We start from the raw sequence: 24,611 nt of genomic DNA on the forward strand, positions 1-24,611 counted from the left end.
GTGCGCTCCCTGTACCCAGCCGCAGTGAGCAACCTGGCTGCCAAACATTGGACTAGTTGAAGCAGTCTTCAGAGGCAACCCCACGTAGAGTGTGTTGCAGTAGTCTATTCGGGATGTAACAAGAGCGTGGACCACTGTGGCCAAGTCAGCCTTCCCAAGGTACGAGCACAGCTGGCGCACAAGTTTTAACTGTGCAAAAGCTTTCCCGGCCACCGTCGAAACCTGGCGTTCTAGACTCGGTGATGAGTCCAGGATCTGCGCCTTCAGGGGGAGTGTAACCCCATCAAGCACAGGCTGTAACCCTATGTCCTGTTCAGCCTTATGAGTGACCAGTAGGACCTCTGTCTTGTCTGGATTTTCAATTTATTCGCTCTCATCCAGTCCGTTACAGCTGCCAAACACCGGTTCAGGACTTGAACAGCCTCCTTAGTAGCAGGTGGGAAGTAGTGACAGAGCTGAACATCATCTGCGTACAGATGACACCGCACCCTGAAACTCCGGATGACCTCCCCCAGAGGCTTCATGTAGATGTTAAACAACATAGGGGACAGTACCGAACCCTGCAGGACTCCACCATACAATGGCCGTGGGGTCGAGCAGGTGTCCCCTAGCAACACCTTCTGAGAATGACCCTTGAGGAAAGACAGCAATATTGTAAAAAAGTACCACCAAGACCCATTCCTGCGAGGCGTCTCAGAAGGATACTGTGGTCAACGGTATCGAAGGCCGCTGAGAGGTCCAGCAGAACCAACAGGGACACACTCCCCCTGTTGAGCTCCCGGCGTAGATCATCCACTAAGGTGACCAAGGCTGTCTCAGTACCATGTCCCGGCCTAAAGCCAGACATGCTGGGGATTGGATTATGAATATTCTCAGTGATTTGGTGAAGTTATTAGAGTGCTATATTTGTAAATGGCCATTGAGAAGATGGAACAACTTTTTTACTCCTCCCAAACTACTGGGTACAAATCAAAGTCAAGGAGATTGTGATTCAACATTGCAAGACCTTGGTTGTAAGAACAGTACCAAGCCATGAAAGCTACTGCCTGGAAGGTAGTGGACTCACTTTCTGCAGAATTCTTTACATCAGAAGCTGTGAGGCCATTTGTCTTTTTGCCGTCAATGTACTCGTAATGAGAAGGGGTTACACTAAAATGGCGAAAGAAATTGTCACTTATTTGGCTACCATGTATCTTTGGGGAACCTGGGGGGTCACATCCCCCAGAATTTTCTGTAATTACCTGCTAGCAACTTGGACGAGACAAGGACAAATTGTCCCCATTTCCAGTCATCTCTGGACCATTTGGGCACATATTTTCAACAGTGACCTGGAAATCAATTTGCTAATTGACTCCCCCCACCCCCCACCTCCCACCCCCGGGCCTAAGAGCCGCCACAAACTAGCCTCCTGCGGGAGCAAACTGTGCCAGCATGTCCATAACGTCATGAGACTGTGCCTCTCTCTCCGCCCCTTTCTCCGCCTCTTTCTCTGTGCCAGAGTGGTTTCTCCTTTGCTAGGGCAGCATTGCCAGCGTACTCTCATTGTTGACAGAATTCAACAACAAGAGTACGCTGGCAATGCTGCCCTAGCAAAGGAAAAACCACTCTGGCACGGAGAAAGAGGCGGAGAAAGGGGCGGGGAGAGAGACGGAGTCTCATGACGTCATGGACGTGCTGGCACAGTTTGCTCCCGCAGGAGGCTAATTTGTGACGGGTCTAAAAGATTGCAAAATTGTTCTCAGTGTCTCTTGCAGCAAGTCATTTCAGGATGTGTGTGTGTAAAACAAACCATGGGCACACCACACTTTCCCCACACTTCAACTGATCCTTGAAATCACTTCAACTATAACATTTTAATCTATGTCAAAAGTCAACACCTCAACAGTACATGCCTTTCTCTGAACAACTGCAATGGACCCGGAGGGAGACATGTCTCCCATCTCTGCTATAGCCGTAAGAAAACATTCCACACAAAATCAAATGTGGATTCTGCAGCACTGAGGGTAAAAGGAGATAGTGCTGCTGGAACAAATCCTCCATCTGCCCAGGGCAGCACAGCCAATGATGTTGTGGGGGAAGTTCAGCACTGCAAGCAACAACGGAGATCTACATGCTTCCCTCCTTAAAAGGACAGTATAGAAAGCATGTATAGGAAAACATGCTTATTTTCCTCCCAAAATTCCAATTATTCATGCGTAGGACAGCGAATTCCAACTCCACCCAGATCACCCTCAACCAACTTCAGACATTTCTTGGAGATTCAAGGCAATCTTGCACAATCCTATACCCACCCCTTAAAAATGAAGCCGGGGGGGGGGGGGAGATGAAAGTTGTGTGGTACAATGGTAGAAGAAGCACACTGGTAGTTTAAACATGCATTGTAAGGTTTAAACACCACTACAGCTTCACTCTGCTTACCTAAACTAAACTTTTGCAATAGACTACAATTTCTTTTTTTTTTAAAATGAACATTTTCAAGAGGCAGGAGTGTATTTGGATAAGAGAGACTTATATACAATGAGTGAGCATATGGGCCTCAGATGTAAACGAAATGGCCCTCTGCTGTTCTAATGTATTTTAAAACAGGTCTATACATGTTCAGAACAAAAGCAAGGTTCTGTATTTGTAGGTTCAGCTGAAGCTGATGGAAAGAGATATTTAGCCAGCAGGAAATCAAAAAGGAAGGAGCGTAAAGTAAATTCCATCTTCTGGAGAGCATACACAGGCACACACTTTGAGATAGGAGGACTACAGTATTTCCCTCAAAGGAGCAGATGAGTCAGAACTCTCAGTGCAGAAGTTCTGGGTCCCTAGGCTCTCTCAATCCATACTTACGTAGAAACGGGCATGGGAGACATCTGAAGGCACTGCTACATTATAAGGCCCCACTGCTTTGTATAGGCATCGACTATGCCGCACAAGCACCCCCTGTGGCCATATTGTGCTCTCAGACCAGCTGTGGATAAGAAAGATGGTTAGTGAACATCCAGAGGACAATTAGTGATAGCACCTATTTGAAAAAACAATGACTGCTGCCAATGTTTCTGTCTCATATAGTGACATGAGGAATTTTCTAAGAATTATCTAATTCAGCAGCCAAAGATGAACTAAAGCAGAGCATTTAAACAAAGTTTTAAATCCTACATTGGACAGATCAGCAAAAAAGACAAATCAATGAAACCCACAGGTGTAGCATTGTCAACTAAAGAGGAGGTAGGTGGCCTCTTTTAGACACAAATCAGGAGGAAGCCATCTGCAAATTTGGTTCAGCACTTGTGGAGAGAGAATAGTCAGGGAAGGGTAGAGGGCGAGATAAAATGTTTACATAGGATAAAAATCAAGCAGGAAGATGTTGCACCTTCGTTGTAAGGATTCAGAATTCACTCATTTGTACCTAGTTTGAGTTTACAGTTGTTCTGAACAGAGCTAAGAAGTCTCTCTGAATATTAACGTAAGGAAGATTTTTTAAAAAAGAAAAACAAACCATTTAAGCTGTTTCCACTAATTTCTTGCATGCATAAGCCTTTGCCATTTCAAAAACCAGCCAAGAAACCAAAGTGAGGGATGTCTACTCAAAAGCAAAAGCTACACACTTAAATGGAACTTGGTGTCTGTTACACCTCAGACAAAAAGTTTAATTAATGTAAAACCAAAATGTTATCCTGATATTTAAACCATATTGCCAGTCTTCTTAACTATCATCCTTCTAGATGGAACTTTTAACTATCCCAAACACCTTTTATTGTGAAATGTACACAGACCTAAATCTAGGTAAGTATTTAAAAACACTTTTACGCCATTTAAAATTTTTATTTTCAACCAACTGTCAGCTACAAGGGTTTTAAAAAAAATAAAAATAAAACAAAGAACAGTTAGAGCAATTCTACCCAAAACAAATCTATAGCAATTTACACTGGGTGTCTTTTTTTGTCCCAATAATACAGCATATTTGAATAAAAAAGTGCCCAGTTATTTCCCTATTATTATTATTATTATTATTATTATTATTATTATTATTATTGCATCAGTTTAAAATATGCAAACATCAAAACAGGATTAAATATAAGCAGTATTAAAAATTCACAGTTAAAATCCATTAAAACATATTCAAAGTTAAAAATTCTAATATTGCTTGAGACAATTCTTTACTGCCTAAGAATTGTCAGAAGTGTCAACCAAAACTCAATATACACTGGCATCACTTGAGAGAATATGCCATGTGCGACCAGTACCCCATTATTATCCTTATGTAGGGAAATGATTTTGTTTTCTCAAATGTATACTTTTCTTTTCTATTGATTCCTATTTCCAGTGAGATACAAATTCCCCTTATGGTTGCTTTAAAAGCATCCCATAAAATCTCTTCTTTTATTTGTGGTTGTCTGTTAAATAGAAAGAATTCTTGAATCTGTTGTTTAATGACTTGTTTCTCCTTTTCATTAAAGATTACTTTTGGATTGAACTTCCAATTCCTTGGAGGCTTCCTAACTGAGTTCCCTAATTTTAACAGGAGTGGAGCATGATCTCCTGACCAGTGGTTCCCCACTTTGATCTCCTTTATTAGTCGTATATTGTTAATTCCTACTATGAAGTAGTCTATTACAGTGAATTTTGCATGCCTATGTGAGTAAAAGGTTGGGGTTGTTCCCTCCTCTCCTATTCTATTGTGTGCTTCTGTAAGGTTCCATTTTTTGAAGTTATTTTTACATTCAAGCCTTGCTGGGTTCGTCCTTGTTTTGTTTGTTTGTTTATACAGTTCCATGTTAAGATCTCCCTCGATGATTATATCTCCTTTTGCTTGCTTTTCAATTTTGGCACAATATTTTTGTATGAATCCTGACTAATTTTTGTTAGGGGCATAGATACTTGCTATAGTGATCTCATTATTGTTTAATTTTCCCCTTATCATCACAAATCGTTCTTCCTTATCTTCTATTTTTTTCTCTAACTCAAATCTATGAAGGTCCTTTATTAAGATTGCCACTCCTCGTGACTTATTCGTCCCCCGGGATTCATATTGTAATCCCCATCCTTTTAGGTACAACAGTTTTGTTCTGTCCTTTTTTTTTGTGGGTTTCCTGAATTAGGCATATGTCAACATGCTCTTCCATTAACAGCCTGGCAATTTTTTGCCTTTTAAACGGAGACGTAAACCCGTTCACATTAACTGATAAAACAATTAATTGATCCCCCACTGATCCGATGTGTACTTTTCCCTCCATTTCTCCAGGTCACTTCCACTATATTATTCTTGTTCGTAGCTGTTCTGAGTCCCTGACCTAAAGCCCTTAACTTCCCCCTCCCCCAGATCCTTTGACCCCGTCCTTAATAGCAGGGCTGCTTGGAAGAACCTCCTCACACCCATCCAGAGTATCATAGGGGCAGAATACCCTGCAGCAACTTCCCCTTCTGTGTTTTGACACTTAACCTATATAACACCCAATAATTCTGTACATTCCCACCCGTATCTTAGACTCTACTTTTCCTTTGAATTCTGACCTCCATACTTCCTGCTTTACTTTCCCCCCCTTATCTCCTTATCTCATTAAATATCTTTCTAAATCCCCTTTTACTATCCCTGGAAGCAGCAACAGCCTTCTTTTCCCAGCTCATTCAGGCAATTAACAATACAGTCTCTATATTCTCATAGTAATTGTTGTTATGAGTGTACCTTATTGTGAATACCCCTTTACATTTTTCGTTGCAGACAGTACTTTTCTACTTTGAAATTAATTAGTCTTAAACATCTTAAAATATGTTAAAAGCTCTAACATTTATAGCTGTTATTTTACTATTTTAAGCTTGTTCAGTCTTCAGTCCTCCTGTATCTTCACTCATGTCACACTATTTGTAATTCCTTCTTGATCGGTGCCTGTATGAAGATGCAGGATGTTTCACAGTTTTTTTTCCTTGAGGCCTTTCTTTTCTTTTCTTTTTTAAATGTTCTGTCCTCAAGTGTGATCCAGATCCTTTTTCATCTTCGTCTTCCTCACTTATTGCATCAGCCCCCCCATCTGATTCTGTTTCAGCTGAGTGTCTCTCGGGTGAAGGACAAGTTAAGTTCAGGTCCCTTAGAAGCTTGATTCCCTCTTGTGGAGTTCTCGCAGTGAGTTTTTTCCTCCTTTATAGATAATGATGGTTGCTGGAAAAGCCCAGGTGTACATAATCTTCTCTGTTCTGAGTCTGTCTGTGATGACCTTGAGGGAAGCTCTTTCTTCTCTAATAGATTTTGCTTAGTCCTGAAAGACTATCACCTTGTTTCAATTATACTTTAAGTCCTGTAATTTCCTCAGGGATTTGTAAACTTTAAAACATGTAGATTCCCTGGCAAAGGTAATTATCACTGACCTTGGTCTTTGTTTTTGCTGGTTTTTATCTTTCTTTACATATGACGGTATTCTGTGTGCACGTTCCATGTCCTCATGCGAAGCTGGTATTCCAAATTCTCCTCACCACTGAGTCAAGGATTTGATCAAATCTTTATCGCTTACGTACTCTGGTATGTTGATAGGATAATGTTTTTGCGTCTCTGGCGATTCTCCAAATCTGTTACTTTCTGATTGAGAAACTGTAAATTTTGCTCTAGGGTTTTCATCTTAGCTTCAGACCCTATCTGCTTCTGAAGTAAGAGCTGTACCTGCTCTTTAGTGTCTCTGACCTCAAGGGCAAGATGTCCCATTGAGTTTTGTAGCCCTTGGACCATTTCCATCAATTTATCCAGTTTGGAATCAGTGGAATTCAGGGCCTCTGAAGCCATTCCGAAATGCTCCTTTCTTGCAAACTGTTTCCTCACTGCACGACTGCCAGATGGTTTTTTATCTCCTGGCAGCGGGGTTTGCTATCTCGGAGAGCGTTCGGGAGTTTGAAGCTTTTAAATGCTTTTTTAAAACCTCTGATATTGCAGATTTGGTATGAAAGTAAACCAGTCTGTTCTATGGTTCTTTAGCTAAAGTTCAAATTATTTCCAGCTCTTGTAGCCTTGGGTAAGTTATATTTAACTCACTTTTTTCACGGAGGGGCTCTGCAGCAGATCCGTTCAGCAAAAGAGCATGCTCCTCCCCCCCCACCCCGAGCTCAAAAGATTTTGCCCATTTCTCCAGCTCCAGTTGGAGTTGGTTATTGCTGTGTGGTGTGCAAATGTCCTCCATCCTCCCCTCCCCTGCTCTGATAAGGAAGGCTGGCGCTGGATGCAGGCAACAAAGGTGCTCTTAGTCTGTGGCTGCCTACAGTAACAAGAAACCACATGTCCTTCACCAAGTTTGATGCTGGCAGGGCCCCTGCATTTGCTCTTGGCTCTTTCACTGTACTGACAGAGGAGAAGTGGGGATTGTTCACACATTCATATAGAAGTGCAGTGTGGGGACAGAAGCTCGAACCTATGCATGCCTACTCAGAAAAAGTTTATTAATGCTTAGGCTATTAATAGCTTAAGCCATTTGCATACAAAATGTTAAGTACAATATTAAAAGTGCATCAATATAAAATACGGTACTATTTAACATAAATGACATATAGGTGTTCTTATCTAATCTAGTTATACTGTTGCTATTTATATTTCATGTGTTTAATTGTACTGAATTCTTTTAACATCCAAGATCTATACTGAATTTATGTCATGTAGTATGTACCACAGTTATCCAGATGTAATGCTCACTACTTTTGGCTAAATTACATTTCCAAAACTGAAGTGTACATTAGATTCAATTATACATTAGAATCACACATAAACCCACCTGTGTGAAAAAGCATGGAGAAACCCAGAACTCTATAGCGGCCAGACAAGAAAGGTAGGGTGTATGGAGAAGCTGTTCCCAATGGTGGCATCAGCCTCAGGGCTCTGTGGCACCTGAAGGAGGAGGAGGAGCACTTGGCCGATGACCCAGTTGTTTTTTTGATTAGCCATGAATTTTGTTTCTTAGGTGACCCTCAAGGTCTCTCTCCAGTGCCATGCAGTTCCCAACTGGCCTCATTCACAACTGGCCTTCAAAACTTGCCCCTCAGTTTTGGAAGCCCTTGTGAATGAGGCCAGGCGAGAATCGTTCGAGGCTGGTGAGTTTGCCAGCCTTGGTTTGATGGAGGGGTGTGATTTCCCAAACAGACCCATTCATGCTACCTCCCTCCCTGATTTACTATGTCTGTGCTGTTAGTTGCATTACATTTGAGGACAAATCCATTTTTTGTAATGTGCAACTTCAAAATTGAGGTGCGCTCATTATGAAAAAGTTGCTTAAGAGTTAACGATTCATAAACATGTATCGGGGCCTTGGTATTCAGCAGTTTTGGCCTGATTGTTAAAGCATGCCAAGACTGGTGGACTGTTTTTTTTTTTCCTACCTAAGAAATCTCTAAAGTACTTGATTGACTACCTTATTGGTGCTGATCCTATTTTTCTGCCCAAGGTGAGACACTGCCTCAAGACTGCCTCAAGTCAGAGTGGAATACATGGTTATTTGAAAACACAAACACAAGGTCACACCATTAAATAAGTTAAGCCTGCAATATTAAAGATAAATCAATTTTTGAAGACCATTCCTTGTCCTGCCATAGAGATCAGGAAACAAATAAGATAATTTGTGCAAACAGTGTCAGGTATGCCAAAAAAAAAAAGCCTGCTAATAACACTGTTCTACAAATTTTCAGTTTTTCTCAGTTACGGAAACGAAATGTGCCGTTTCTTAATAAATTTAACATGCTGAATTCAAATATAATAATTAAATGTGTTAATTGGCTCTGGTTTTTATGCAACAGATATTTCAATTTTCTCCACAATAGGTAATTCGTTAATATTATGATAATGTGCCTAACCTTACTGCATGTATATAAACCGTGAATATTTACTAAATTTTAGTCAAATTATATTGCCAATAGTTTATACATGAGAAATATTTATTTAATTAGTCTATTGTTTATGTTTGTGCAGCAAAGTAGGCCTAATGCAATTGAAAAGTCTGAAAGTTAAAATGTCGCTTTAATCGTGACTTTAGTTTATATCCTGTTTGCTTCTCTTGACTTTTCTTTTGTATTCAAGGAAAGGATTGTCTCTTTCAATGCTCCAGCAGTAGTCTGACAGCATTGACGGAGTCCATTTGCCTTGATATCTTTTTTCCATAGTGCTTTATTTACACACGTGTGAGGCATAACTACAGTAAAAAGAACAATGTAAAACGAAGTTTAACGATACTGTCTCAGTCTTCAACTGACTGACCCTCACCACTCAAAAGTCTGGCCTTATATAGGGCTTCTGGCTTTTGCACACGGCACTAATACTGCATCATCAAACTTTCTAGAATATTCTAGAATCTTCCATAGTGTAAGTCGCAACATGCATTTTTTCAACCATACATGATCAAGTGATTGCTTATATCATAAAAACTAGAGCCAATATACATTTTTAAATGTCATTTTCGTTTTCAGCACCCCAAAATCATAAAAGAACAGCTATTTTCAAGCCTGCAACTTTCTAGAATCTTCCATAGTGTAAGTCGCAACATACATTTTTTTCAACCATACGTGATCACGTGATTGCTTATATCATAAAAACTAGAGCCAATATACATTTTTAAATGTTATTTTCATTTTCAGCACCCCAAAATCATAAAAGAACAACTATTTTCAGGCCCGAAACTTTTTCTCCGTTGAACAGTGTAATATGTTCTATAAAATAAACACAATATAAAGCAAAATCACTGATGAATGTTGATATGATAAAAATATTTTGTTCAAGATACCCAGTGTAAGGAAAACATATCAATATTTCAGAGAACTTGTTTTATTCTACTGATACAGTCATTAATAATAAAAAATAAATAAGAAGTAAATAAATAAATGTTTTGAGCTCACACTTACATATGCTGAGGAGCATTACTGTACGAACCATGTTCCAGCTTCTGCCACTTGCCCAAGTGGGCAGCTGATCTGTGTAGCAAGTCACAATACTTGGGAGGAAGCAGCTGTGTGGTGAGCATGACAAAAGCATTGATCCACACCATTATGAGGTGTTCACAAGACCAGCGCATGTCATAGTACTGGGTGCTCTGCAAGAAATCAGAAAGGAGGTTAAAGGAGGCAGCATCCCAGAGAGCAAGGACACAGCTCTAAGCAGCTGCCTATGAATTGCATGGCCAGTGAAAGAGGGGATCCTTTCTCCTTGCCATGAGTAAAATGCCTGCACATCATTTTGTGCAAGCGATACCTAAGTCGTTGAATACTGTAGAATACATGCATACCTATGAATTCTGACAGGATCCTAACAAGAACAAGCAATCTTGTTATTAGAGAACAAAGAGAACCTGAATTGCCTCTGCAAGTTTCAGACTTCTGTAACCAAGAACCACTTCTTCAGTGACCTGGTTCTTCTTCTGTTGTGAGTTTAGATTTCACAACCGCCCCCATCCTCCAATCACACTAACTTGGAGCCTTGGCACTGATACCTCAAAAACTGTCCTCTCAGGATCTGAACTTGGCTCCAAGTGCCCAGTTATAGCACAAAAATATACTTGTGTTGTCTGGGAAAAAGGGCAGGGTTAGTAGAGGGGGTGGAGAAAAAGGAGTGGGAAAACCACAGGGGCACTACATGTATGGCAATACCTATCTGCCAACCAGGAGTGATACTAGTGCACTCCAGATGCAGTTACGCTCCACCATCCAGGCTGCCAAAGGGGAGACAGAGAAAAGGGGAATTAACCAGAAATCCATTGTGCCAACAACCCACAGGCAAGATTTAGGAGGTGGTGGCGGCGACAGCAGTAGCAATAGCAGAGGAGGAGGAGTCAGGTAACATCTACCTTCACAAAGCACAGCGGTAGGAATGCCACGTAGTAGGCACTGAAGAGGGAATTGAATAGAACCTCCTTAATTCGGCGGTTGAAGTCTGCTTTCAGGCACTCCACCTCGTTGCGAATGAGGTCGGGGGACAAAGGGCAACTGTGCGTGGGGATGGGCACAGAGTTGTTGAATTGTTCTTTCAGGGACTCTCTGAGCAGAGAGATGAAGTCTTTGGGCTTGACAAGGCTGCTGACCCCCGTGGAATTAGCATCCACTAGCTGATCTTGCATTAAGTAGCTGCAGTCTGAGGGGAGAGACTGTGTCTTGCTATCTTGGTGGAAACAGCACAGTGGGACATAAACACCAAATCTGCAAAAACAGAAGAGGCACTAAAGTGAGATAATAACTCCACCAAACAGGAATGTCCCAACGGGTCTGTATTCTCTATGCACACCTCCAACTTTCTTTCCCTCTGGATCATTCCCATTGTGCCAGTTTCTCCTGAAAATATCTTTTTAGTTCCAAGGCTAAACATCAAGACCAGAAGTAGAGAATCATAGTAGTTTCGAAGCTTCAAGGACAATGTAAGAGTTCTCTTGACTCCCAGATGGCTGTTTTCTTGCTTCCTCAATCAACTTTGGTACCTACTCTTCCCCATAGTTCATCTCTATATTATACCACAGATATTTATTTTACTATTAGCTTATTTATTAATGCCTAGACCAGAGGCATCTAGTTTGGGGGCCTCCAGATGTTTGGGCCTTCAACTCCCAGAACTCCAAAACACCCGGAAAGCCGCAGTTTGACACCTAGACTATACGTCATTCGCATTCACACAAATAAATACAATATGTAAAAAGACAACAATATCCAACAATATAAAAGGAAAAGCAATATAAAATATTATAAAGGTACTGCATGAAAACAATTATATAAATTTATTTATATAAAGCAGACATAATTCTCATCCAACACCCACTTGGATAGCAGCTTTGAAACCTGTAGGCCCTTTTCAATTCTCTATTCATCAATATGGTTGCCTTTTGTACATCTTGTATTATTTCTTACTCTCTGACAATTCTTTATTATACATACATGAAAGGGAATGATACTCACGGGTACCCAAGGAAGAGGAGGTTGAGGACAGAATGGCTACGGAAGAGATTGACCAGAGTCCAGCAAAGCACCCATCCACACAGGGTGAGCAGCACCAGGCGTGCCAGGATCAGTGCCATATAGTGAATCACTGAGGTAGTGCCCACCTGAGAAGCCTGGAAAAGGAATATCAGAGCCATATTTGTTCCTTGTATATTCCACAACATGTTCATTTCCCACACCTTAATATAAATGGGTTCCTGAATTCGTAAGCTCAACAAATATTTGCAGCAAATGTTGATGTATATAAGAAGTGTTAAGTTTATAACTTTACAAGTATCTTCAAACGTATTTCAGTATATGATGTTCAATATATATTTGCAGCAAATTTTGATGTATATAATAATTTTAGACCACCAGAGGAAGGCCTGGAGTAAGGCCGAAACCGGTCGTGGGTGGCTGATTCATATTCAACTCGACATAAGAAGACACGGCGTTGATAACATTTCAGAGTGACTTTACAAAAACTTATATAACATTGTTTGTGATTTCTGTGAAATTGAACAGTATAACAAGTTTATACAATTATATGCTGACTTCTATTATTTTCTATTTTCTGTATAAGTGGGATATTTGTTGAGCTTACATTTACCACACCTGCCAAAAACCACTTCTGGAAGAAATGGCAAAAGTCCAATCTATAGGGAAAGGTGCAATCTGTAGGAAAAAAAATCAAATTCAGTGTCCAAACCCAAACGTCACCATGCCATCCCAAGAATAAATCACACAAGTACAGCTAAAAAAATCCCCTAAAGCAAACACACAGTTGGAAGAGCAAAGATGACAGACAATGTAAAGTTTAGTACAAAAAACAAAACAGCAGCATGCAGGATTCAATTTGATGTTCATACGAGACTGACTGTATTAACAAACCTCATATGAATTTCAAATTGCAACTGTCACCCCAAATCTCATACAGACTTTAAACTGAATCCTGTCTGTCTAACTCAACACTGTTAGACAGTGTTTATTTGAATGCACACATAAAATATGCGTTTATTTGAATGCACACATAAAATACAAACTGAGTTTATTAATTTGGATGGAACACAGCTGGCCTTCCCAATCTGTGGGTTTGATTTCTGAAGATTTTATTATTCATGGATTTTATTATTACATTCCCTTTAGGAATCTTGAGGTTCCCCTGGTGCAAAGTTTGCTATAGAGTTGTGCTGAAGGACTCTCAAGATTCCTTGAGAGGTGTTATTTCAAGTAAAAAAAAGTGTTTTTTTTAAAAAATTGGGGCTCCTGTACCTCTTTAACTCCAGTGGATGTGAAGGAGCCACTATATTTATAAAATTCTTACCTCAGCGATGAGGGCCCATACCAGCCTCCGTGCCAGCATCACTGTAATAAATGCGGCCAGATGGTAATCAATGAGGTGAAAATTCTGAGAGGGAAAAGAAGACAGGAGGAACTGCTGAGCTGTCATTGCAAAAACATGGGGATCCCTATTGGGAAGAACTAAGATACGCTCCTTACATGCCAAGTAAAACTAGGGAAGAGATTACATGCTCTGCTCCAGAAACGCTGTGTGTGCATGTGTTCTGCACACATTTACAAATAGCATTTATGTATTATTTTCTATCTCTCAGAGGAAGGAGAACACCTAACAAAGGGGGACAGCCCGACCTCAAGGGGCAGAGGGTCAAGTTGCAATCAGCTCATCTGGAGGAAGGGGATCACTCCTCTAGCTAGCCTTGACATTGCAACAAAATTTCCTTAAGAGATGAATAAAATAAAAACCCAAAGCACATACTGAACTTCTACAATCTGACTAAAGCTTGAAACAAAGGGAACCATCTTGCTTCTCTTGAGGAAAATACATCATAGGACATGAGACTCATGGCAGGGAGACATTGACCAGATCACCATGACCGTGAAAAAGGATGGGCTTAAGGCAAGACTTTTTTTTAATGTTTCCACTCGTGATCCCTTTTAGCCCAATAAATGTTATGTGACCCTGGGTATACAGGTATAAAAGTAAAACATTTACTGATAACAAACCAGCATTTGCAAGGCTTGCGAAATAGGCTAATTTTCCTTTTTATGAAGTATAGCTGAAGTATATTCTGCAGAGTCCACTGTAAACACTGCACAACAGATATGTGTGAATGTCTAAAACGGCTGCTTAAGTGATGTTCCAAAGCCTTTTACTGTTGCCAAAATTTAGGGACTCCACACTGGGCTAAGAAGACCGAGTTGGGGGTTGGGACCCACATTTTAAGAAGCAGTGACATCATTCTTCACTATAAACTGAGACACAATTACTCAAGAAAGAGGAGCATCTGGGGGGCAGATTATATTGCCCTCTATTGCTGGAAAAGAGCAGAAATTCATAGCTAAATTCCTCGTGGGGATGTGGAAAAGAAGCACAGACCAGGACAAAAACATTACGGTCAACAACTCCAAGAATATTCCCCCCCCCCCCCCCCAAAAAAAAACCTTTTAGGTGTAAGGCCACTTGTAAAAACATCCAAAGGTTACTTTTAAGTACAAAACAGGACATTATTCTCTAATAGATGATGCACTATAGAAGCCATAGACTCTTTTCTTTGTTTCAAAATCAATGGAATAAAGGGACAAAACAATAAAGATAGGATGGGGTTGCAATTCACTCAGCTATTGAGTGACAGCTGGTGATATGGTTCAGTTTTTCTGTAACACCCGGACTAAATGAACTGTGGGAAGGGCAGATGACTACTAAGAGAGACTCACGAGTGAGGTGCAGGAGGCAGGATGGTTGTATGGGTACCACCAGACAGTCTTGTAGATATTAATATACTGGATAAATAGGGCCACCAGCAGGTAAATGAAAAAGAGGAACTCAAAGAGAAGGTTTCCGTCTACAGGCAGCTCTGGGATTCGGCAGTGGCGTACAGGCTCAGGGGTAATCAAGGCTGTGATAGGAGGAGCTGAGAGGCTGACAGCACTACCATTCCTGAAACAGAGGAAAACCTTATCAGTAAATCTTGCCAGTGTTTTCAAAAGTTGCTATAGAATGAATAAAATAATATAGGTTAAGTATCTCTTATCTGAAATACTTGAGGTTAGATGAACTCCATATCTTGGGAGGTTTTTGGATTTTGGAGCACTTGCATATACATAATGAGATATCTTGAAGATAGGACTCAAATCTAAACACTAAATGCATTTGTGTGTCATATACACATATGGAACATAAATGACATAGCCTGAGGGTACTTGCAAATAGAATGTTTTGTGCATAAAAAAATGGTGTATATGGAACCGTCAGAAAGAAAAGGTGACATTATCTCAGCCACTAACGTGGAATATTTTGGAGTAAGATAAGAGTTACTCAACTTATACTTAGCATTTACTTTGTGTTTTAATTCTATTACATATAATAATATTAATAATACTTTATTTGTATGTTCAGTAAAATGCTATGAATCTCACAGCTATGCCAAAAGTATGAGACAAAGTATGTATATCCCTGCACAGTCAATATTCTCTGAGAACAAGTTGATTTAACACAGAGAGGTATTATGATCACACAAGAATAAGATGGCAGGTAGCACAACTAGAAATACTCTCTGCCTCCTAAGGACAAAAGAAACTGTAACAATTAACGTGACATCATTCTCATGAGTTTCTTTCTTGTAGCCATAATGCCTTTTACTACCCCCGGGAAGAATATACTATATTGCTAAAGTCAATTGAAACCAGGAATGCTACATGAGTGAAAAGTGTTATTTGGGAAAAAGTCCTCTCATAATCATAATAATCACTCTGCTTTTTCTTTCTAAAAAGGGACTCCAAGCAGCTTCTAAAAAGAGACTCAAATAATGAAGTATCAATAGTCAAATGTGTGTGATACCAATCTCCAAATCTCTGGCTCCTAAGTACAAGCCTGCAGCACTACATTTCAATGTTACCTGTTTCTCAGACCAGTGCCATTGCCACAGTTCCCACCAACCAACGTCTGGAGCGAAGGCAAAGCTGAACGGCTTAGCTGCTGCCGGCTGGGTCCCCTCCGTCCACCGGGCATGACCAGGAGTCAAACCACCACTTCCACCTCTGGCAGCCCTTGCCCTGAAATCCTGGTGGCAAACTATTAGACTCCCCAGCTCTGCAAGTGAGAAGAAAACAAATGAAATTCGCAAATGAAATTCTTTTGGCGCACAAAAACAAAGCAGAATTCAGATACCTCTTACATAACTCTTGAGGCCAAGAAGACGTATTCAAAGAGATACTGTATCTGCCAACACACAGAAAACATATTAATGAAAGTCAGGGGCCCTATCTCTTTGTGTCCCTTCTCATCCTGAACAAATGAGAAATATTTACAGAAGGCAAGAATTTAGATAATATTTAAAGAAACACAACACCAAAATCCATTTTATTAGTTGTTATTCTGACATTATTCTATAACATTTTCATTATAATCATCTTCACTAGTGATGTCCTCCTAGAGATGAGATTATATTGTCAGAAATTGTTATTAGAAACTATGAGCAAGCAGCTGTTACTCATGGTGTGCATTATGTAACATGATAGGAAAAAGATCTGCAGGGAGATATTGATGATTGTTTTAAAACATTTGCATCTTATCTCTAGTAAAGTCTAAGCAGCTTACAATAAATAAATATTTCACAGTTTAAAAATCCCTTCTTGCAACTCCAAAATCAATAGCAGGAAAAAGAGATATTCTGGGTTTTTTAAAAAAAGCAAAAACTAACAATGTACAAGATTAATTTATCTACTAAAGCAGTTTTCAGAAGTCTACTAAAGATGTAATCTAGATTTTTTTTTCTGAAGCTGACATTGGTCAGCAAGTAACTGGCCTGTTACAGACAGAGGTGTGTTGAGGCCAATTTTAATTGACTTGAAGGTTTAAATCTATTTAAATATTTGTATGCTATGAATTTTGAACTATATTATCTTTTAATATCATGAGCCTCTGTGTTGCAATCAGGAGAAAAAAGCAGGATACAAATAAATATATTAATAATTTTAGAAATGCCTACTAACTCCGAAATTGGCAATTGTCACCATTTCACTGTTGAAACTATTTGTGCCTTCCTATTTTAGGTTCAGGCATACATATAGAATAAACTGGAAATACTTAGCAGGCTAGAAAACATGCACCGGCATTTGGAATAGCTTACAGGCAACAAAAGAGTTACTTATGCTTTTCTAACATAAGACATCATTTATAAAGCTGTGCTGGTACATTCCCATCCTAACAACTTCTTTTTTTGGTTACTGAAGATGTAAGTACCGAATGCCTAAAAGATCCGCAAAATAAACAGGATGTCTGTGGCCCCTTCCACGCAGCTGAATAAAATTCCACATTATCTGCTTTGAACTAGGATATACAGCAGTGTGGAAGAAGAAGACCTGTATTCTTCTACCCTGCCTCCATCTCCCTGAAGGGACTCGGGATGACTTACATGGGGCCAAGCCCAAGGCAACACACAAAAACAGAACAATAACTTATTAAAACAACATAAGAACAGCATCATCATAAACAATAATAAACAAGCATCATAAGCAACAACAGAGATACCTCTAGCCTCATTTTTGAGGGAGAGGGAACCAATGAGGAAATGAGTTAGAGGATAGGCTGGTCAAAAAGGTAGATAGAACGTATAACAGCATAGGAATAGAGCAATTATAACAGGATCATTTCAGCTTAACTTACAAGTATAGTAATCAAAATAGGAATTTGAATTCAGGTCATGGTTAGGGACCATCTGTCACAGGAATCATCAATCGAATGCACAATAAAACATCAATGTCTTCAGTTCCTTACGGAATGTGGATAGGGAGGGTGCCAGACTAAATTCCATGGGGAGGGAGTTCCAGAGACTAGGGGCCATCACCAAGAATGCCCGTTTCCTCGTCCCCACCACCCACGCTTGAGATCGTGTGGGCTCGTAGGGGAGGATGCGGTCACGAAGATAGGCAGGTCCTGAACCGTTTAGAGATTTATAGTTGATCACCTGCACCTTGAATTGGGACCGAAAACTTATCGGCAGCCAGGGGAGCTGTTTAAACCGGGGGGGGGGGGGGGGTTGACTGCTCCCTGTAACTTGCTCCAGTTAACAATCTGGTTGCCGACCTTTGTACCAACTGTAGTTTCCGAACTGTCTTCAAGGGCAGCCCTACATAGAGTGCATTACAGTAGTCCAATCTTGAGGTAACTAACGCGTGGACCACCATGGTCAAGTCAGACTTCTTGAAGTACAGTTGCAGATAACCCAGCTCAAAGCATATATTGTGGATTATCTGTCTTGATATTCTGGGCTATATGGCTGTGTGGAAGGGCCCTAAGTAATTTGCTCTTGGTTTTTAAAAACTCTGAACAGAAGCAGATAAAGCAATACACTTATTGGGTTGTTGTGAGTTTCCCGGGCAGTATGGCCATGTTTCAGAATACACTTATCTATTAAAATGGAAATCATACAACCCTTATCAATGATATCTGATTCTAAATGAATGACTGAACTTCATAATACCAAGAAGCCCACATCATCCATATTACCATAGCTGATAGTGGTGTTTACACTTGACAAACTATAATTGATTTTTTTTGTCGTGTCAGAAGTGAATTGAGAAACTACAAGTCGCTTCTGGTGTGAGAGAATTGGCCGTCTGCAAGGACGTTGCCCAGGGGACATCCGGATGTTTTGATGTTTTATCATCCTTGTGGGAGGCTTCTCTCATGTCCCTGTGTGAGGAGCTGGAGCTGACAAAGGGAGCTCTCCCCGGATTCTAACCTGCAACCTGTCGGTCTTCAGTCCTGCTGGCAAAGGGGTTTAACCCACTGCGCCACTGGGAGCTCCACTATAATGGATGAGAGCAAGGTATAGAGTCCTTTCAGATTGTTGGGTTCAGCTTTTCCTTCTGTCATGCAACTGTTACTTGGTGATCACAAGTTAATAAATGTAGCCACGTATTGGCTGTGCACAGTGTTTGTGGGAGAAATAAGGAGTTTTGATAAGTATTGGACAAAAAAGCCTGATAAAATTAACACATGACAAGAGTTTTTCCAAACCTTTGCTGAAATTGATATTGGGGTTGGGTCAGGTCATAAAAGTTCAAAAACAGTTTTGAAATCCCGTGGAGCTCATGTCTCACTAATCGAACCAAAGATAAACTGGTTTCAATACTGGCAAATAAATGAAAACTATAAAATAGACAGAATAAAGGGATTTGAGACAAAAGAAAACTTGTGGGATAAGATCTTAAAAACCGATTACAAAGTAATAAGAAAAATATACCAACAACTATTTATCTGGGAAACAGAGGAAGAACAAGTAAAAGAAGTGATGGTAAAATGGGCAAAAATAGTAGGTCATACGATACCCATGGCAAAATGGGAGGAGGTTTGGTCGAAGAAATTGAAAAACATTTACGCGACGGAGATAAGAGAGAATTGGTACAAAACGTTCTACCTGTGGTACCACACACCAGAGACGCTCGCCAAATATAGTAAGGGGAAAACAAACAAGAAATGTTGGAGGTGTGAGAAAAGGGTGGGAACATTTGAACATATGTGGTGGGACTGCAGAGCTGTCCAAAATTTCTGGTACGAAATATATAAAAAGACCGGAGAAATTCTCAAGATACAATTTGAATTTTGGGAATGACAGACTTCAACTTAAATAAGAACGATGATAAGATCTTTTTCTATCTCACCGCTGAAGCAAGAATCTGTATAGCGCGTCAATGGAAAAGTAAGGAGACACCAACGATCAACTCCTGGATCGAGAAAACTATGGACATAATGAACATGGATCTGCTAACCCAGAAAGTATCCCATAATAGATCAATATCCAACAAGACGAATTGGAAGAATTTACAAATTACCTAGAAACGAACAAATAAAAAATTATGCCAATATAAGAATAAAATAAGGGCCCTCCGGGCAAAGATAGGGTTGGTTAGTGTACAACCTTTATTTTAACACAAAATTGTAAAAGAAAGAAGACTAATGTTCATTTGAGGTATCTGGAAGTTAGAGGGTAAATGTCATATTACATGTTATGTTAGTATGTTATTGTCATATGATGGTCGGTATGTAAATGTTGTAGATGTTAATTGTTATTTGTTGTTTGTCAGGTCTGTCAGTCTTTTTTTTTTTTTTTTGGTCTGTCAGTCTTGTGATGTCAGTTGTACAATATAAAAATCAATAAAAATATTTATATAAAAAAAGAAATATATATAGCTCTTTATGGAGGTAAGGAAATAGCTGAAAGGAATGCTGACACACAGAGGAGGTTTTTTTGTTTCTGACTTATGAAAACCCTAAGGTAAACCTATCACATGATTTTCTTGGCAGGATATGGTCGGGGGGGGGGGGGGGGGAGGTGTTGCCTTTGCTATCATTGTCCAGAACAGACTGGTATGTTATCTCATTCAAAAAGAAAGGTAACTATCATGTGAGGTGATTTAAATGAGCTCTCATGAGAATGGTTTGTAAAGGAAATTCTCTCTGATTTAAACAAATCGCCAGACACATAACCATTTATAAAACAAACTGCAAAACCTCCTTGTCTGTATTCAATTATGAAAATTCACCTGACAACTGAGATAATCTACTTAGTGATTGTGAAACTACAAGAATCATTTTGCAGTAATGGAAAGGAATCAAACTATTAAACTCTATTAATGATGGGGCAAGGAACATCAAAGAAAACTCTCACTAGCTATATGCTGTTGCAGTCTGAGCACCATCCTAGAAAGATCTTGAAAACATGGCTCAATGAAACATTAACAGCGTTCCAACAGCAATGGCTGAGATAATCTCAATGTTAAGAATAATTTTAAAAGAAATGAAGTAAAGTATTCAAATATTATGATTTTATATAATAAATTTAATGTAAAAATATTTGGAATACAGTGTACAGTTCTGCTTGTTTTAGAAATTGGTATACTGGAGATTTTCAGATGTCAAGTCAAGGCAAAGGTTATTTTCGTCAAGCCAGTGGCCACTGCAAGTATAACAAATACAATACCATACATATCAGGGGACACAATCTAGCATAAAGGCTTGTTACTACTCTAACTTTTTTTCTGAAAAAAAATACCGGGAATCCGATCAAGAGGACAGATTGGACCCTCTATGATAATTACGAGAAAGAAAGAAGTAAGTAAGGAGGAACATTTTATTGTGGAATGTACCAGAAACATTTTTTAAATTTTTGGAGACACAACACCTGATGAGGAGATGGAAATCAACCCTTTTTTTAAAAATTTAAACTTTTTTTTACTGTTTCTGTGTTTTGTTCTTATTTTTGATTTTGGTCTTTCAATTTTTTTTCTTTTTTTGAATCTCGGGGGAGGGGTGGTGTTTTCTATCTTTTCCTACTGTTCTATCTTCTTCTAAATATTCACCCTCTTTTGCTGTAATTTTCAAATATTTCAATAAAAAAACTACTTTAAAAAAGGCTTGTTACTACTAATGCTAAAACAGTTTTATTACTAAAACGTGTAAAATACAGCAGTGATATTGAAACAAATACTGTACTTGACTTTACATCCAAATAAGACTGTTAAATTTATTTTTAAAGTGTAAGTATTTGTGTGTATATGTATACATAGACAGATAAAAACGTGGAATGTTCCAAAAGGATTTATTCTTGCTTGTTTGCCCCAAACATGATAATATATGGTTGAAGTACAGTGCTTCCAAATAATTCCCAATGACAAGATTTAGCTTTAGCTGGAAGACTCAGTATGCTCAGTCCTCTTCCCTGGAAGTGGGAAAGTAGTGGAGCTATGCCTGTGGTCAAACCACTCAGCCGAGAAAGTTTGGTTCATGGGAATGATATAAGATATTAATGGGAAGAATCAGCACTTAGAACTGTAGACAGAGACACAAGAGGAACCAACAGAACTAGTTTCACTGATATTTTGGTGTCATTGATATGAAAGTGATGTAGTTGCCCTAGAGGCAACTACAGTGCCCATATCCATCCCATTGTGACAGCCTGTTCAGTGGGGTGGAACTTAAATTCAGCTGTACTGGAAAGCCCCTTTTACTTTTGACATCCTGTCACCATCTCGGCAGTAATCACTGAGCTTCAAGAGGTCCTGGTCATCCCTGGGTGCCATTGTGACATTTGAAAGGGTTACCATAAGACTGGGAAGGAAGGGAGGGGGGAGGAAAAAGGGACATTCTCCTCCCATCTCTGAGCTGCACAAACATCAATTTCGGCAATGGAGCCCAGGGATGGCCAGGTGCTCCATGGTTGCCATTACAAGGGTGTGTGATTCAGAACTGGCTCAACTACTTACACCACTCTAAAGCATCAGAACATTCCTTAACATTCCCTAATATGGGGCAAAACTGAGTTAAGGGTCATCATCTCACGTTGAGGGTGAGAAGACAGATACCTCACTTTAACCTACCCCAGGTTAAACTGCATGAGTATATGTGCCCTAGGATGTTTGATGCTAAAGGATTGGTTGCTTACCTGTAACCATGTTTCTTTGAGCTGTCATCTGTGAAATCTGAACATATGGTAGTAATTGTCACACATGTGCAGGAGCTCAGAAGCCTATAGCAAGCTTTAAGGCTATGACCCCACCTGTCCTCCCCAGAGGGTATATAGGAAACGGGTGGGCCTGCAGCCCCCGTTTCTTTGCCTGTGTAGAGGCAGAGTCATGATGATCAGCGGAAGTGGGATGGGGATGTGCGATTACACAGATGGCCATTTGAAGAAACATGATTACAGGTGAGCAACCAATCTTTCTCCTTTGTGGTATCTCTAAAATCACACATGTGGTATACTGACAAGCTACATACTGTGGTTGGCAGTTGTCATGCCACTGCTGAAAACTGGACTGCCCTTCCAAATGTGGCGTGTCATTTGGAGAGGATGTCCAGTTTGTAATGGGCAGTGAACGCCAGAATGGTAGCCCATGTTGCTGCCCTAAACACTTAGTCCAGTGGAACACCGCTCAGATATGTCACAGCCCATGTAGAGTGGCCTTTAATAGTGGCCTGAGGGTCTTTCCTTTCCAGTTGATAGGCTAGACATATTGTAGATTTCATCCAGGCCGAGATATGCTAAGAAGAAACAGGACGGCCTGTAGTGTCTGCCTAATAATGTAAAAAGAATCTTGGTGAGGGCCCTACGAACAGTGGGGAGATGAAGTTATCACTCCAAGTCCGTGGAAGGATTAGAGAAAAAAGCGGGCATGATGATGTCTTGAGACATATGAAAAAGAGTAGGCACTTTTGGGAGAAAGGCAATGTCTACACGTAGGATGACTTTATCTGCATGGAATCAAATGTACGGCTAGTCTATGCAGAGGGTGCATAGTTTGCTAGTCCTATGGGCCGATGTGACTGCAACAAGAAATACAGTTTCCCATGACAAACAAATTAATTCAGTTGAATGTAACAACTCAAAGGGTGGCATTTGCAGAACTGAGAGGACAAGATCAAGTTGCAATGCTGGGGCAGGGGCCTGACTTATGGGCAAATATTTTTATAGCCCTCCAGGAAAAGTTGCACAAGCAGCTCCCAAAAGCATGAAGAAAAGTTCATCCCTTTCCAATAGGCCGATATGGCCACTAAATAGCACTTTATGGAGGAATGGGCTAGCCCATTGGCTGCAAGAAAGGCCAAAAAATATGAGAGCAGTAGTGTGGGGGCAGACAAGATATCTGTATTGTACTGCATAACAAAAGTCATAAAACAAGCTTTGACCTCAAGTCGACAAACACCTGAGCCCAGATGCTCTCTTGAAATTCTGCAAGTTGCATCTCCAAATCATCAATTTGCATCCATTGGAAACCATTTAATTCCAAACTGCCCACCAAACCCTTCCTTTTCTGTTGGTCATGGGAGAACTGTGTGTCAAGTTTGGTTCAATTCCATTGTTGATGGGGTTTCAAAATGTTCTTTGATTATAGGTAAACTATAAATCCCAGCAACTACTACTCCCAAATGACAAAATCAATTTTTTTGAGTGAAGGACATACATTGGGTTGTTAGGTGTCCAGTGGTTTTTGAGTTCTGTTAATCCCACATTACATTTTTATTTATATAGATTTATTTCCTATATTTATATCCTGCCGGGCAAGATTCTGGAAAAGATTGTTAAGGAAGTGGTCTGCAAACACTTAGAAACAAATGCAGTCATCGCTAATAGTCAACATGGATTTATCAAAAACAAGTCATGCCAGACTAATCTGATCTCTTTCTTCGATAGAGCTACAAGCTGGGTAGATGCGGGGAATGCCGTGGATGTAGCGTACCTGGATTTCAGTAAGGCCTTCGACAAGGTCCCCCATGACCTTCTGGCAAGGAAACTAGTCCAATGTGGGCTAGGCAAAACTACGGTGAGGTGGATCTGTAATTGGTTAAGTGGACGAACACAGAGAGTGCTCACTAATGCTTCCTCTTCATCTTGGAAAGAAGTGACGAGCGGAGTGCCGCAGGGTTCCGTCCTGGGCCCGGTCCTGTTCAACATCTTTATTAATGACTTAGATGAAGGGCTAGAAGGCATGATCATCAAGTTTGCAGACGACACCAAATTGGGAGGGATAGCCAATAGTCCAGAGGACAGGAGCAGAATTCAAAACGATCTTGACAGATTAGAGAGATGGGCCAAAACTAACAAAATGAAGTTCAACAGTGACAAATGCAAGATACTCCACTTTGGCAGAAAAAATGAGATGCAAAGATACAGAATGGGGGACGCCTGGCT

The 24,611-nt window shown here is 40.1% G+C and overlaps 1 protein-coding gene across 1 annotated transcript in view; it reads right to left on the bottom strand.

Annotated features, from left to right (window-relative positions):
- Positions 1–24,611, bottom strand: part of TMEM39A (transmembrane protein 39A) — a 39,478-nt gene that overhangs the window by 2,486 nt on the left and 12,381 nt on the right. Inside the window, exons 2-8 of the mRNA XM_060763424.2 lie at positions 15,819–16,012; positions 14,638–14,860; positions 13,226–13,309; positions 11,881–12,035; positions 10,785–11,133; positions 9,847–10,034; positions 2,836–2,956 (exon numbers count right to left, since the gene is read on the bottom strand). Coding sequence (XP_060619407.1) covers positions 2,836–2,956; positions 9,847–10,034; positions 10,785–11,133; positions 11,881–12,035; positions 13,226–13,309; positions 14,638–14,860; positions 15,819–15,931 — 1,233 coding nt within the window. The 5' untranslated portion in view covers positions 15,932–16,012. The remainder of the gene's footprint in view (positions 1–2,835; positions 2,957–9,846; positions 10,035–10,784; positions 11,134–11,880; positions 12,036–13,225; positions 13,310–14,637; positions 14,861–15,818; positions 16,013–24,611) is intronic.

The sequence above is a fragment of the Anolis sagrei genome, chromosome 2, assembly GCF_037176765.1.
Source record: "Anolis sagrei isolate rAnoSag1 chromosome 2, rAnoSag1.mat, whole genome shotgun sequence".
NCBI lineage: Eukaryota > Metazoa > Chordata > Lepidosauria > Squamata > Dactyloidae > Anolis > Anolis sagrei.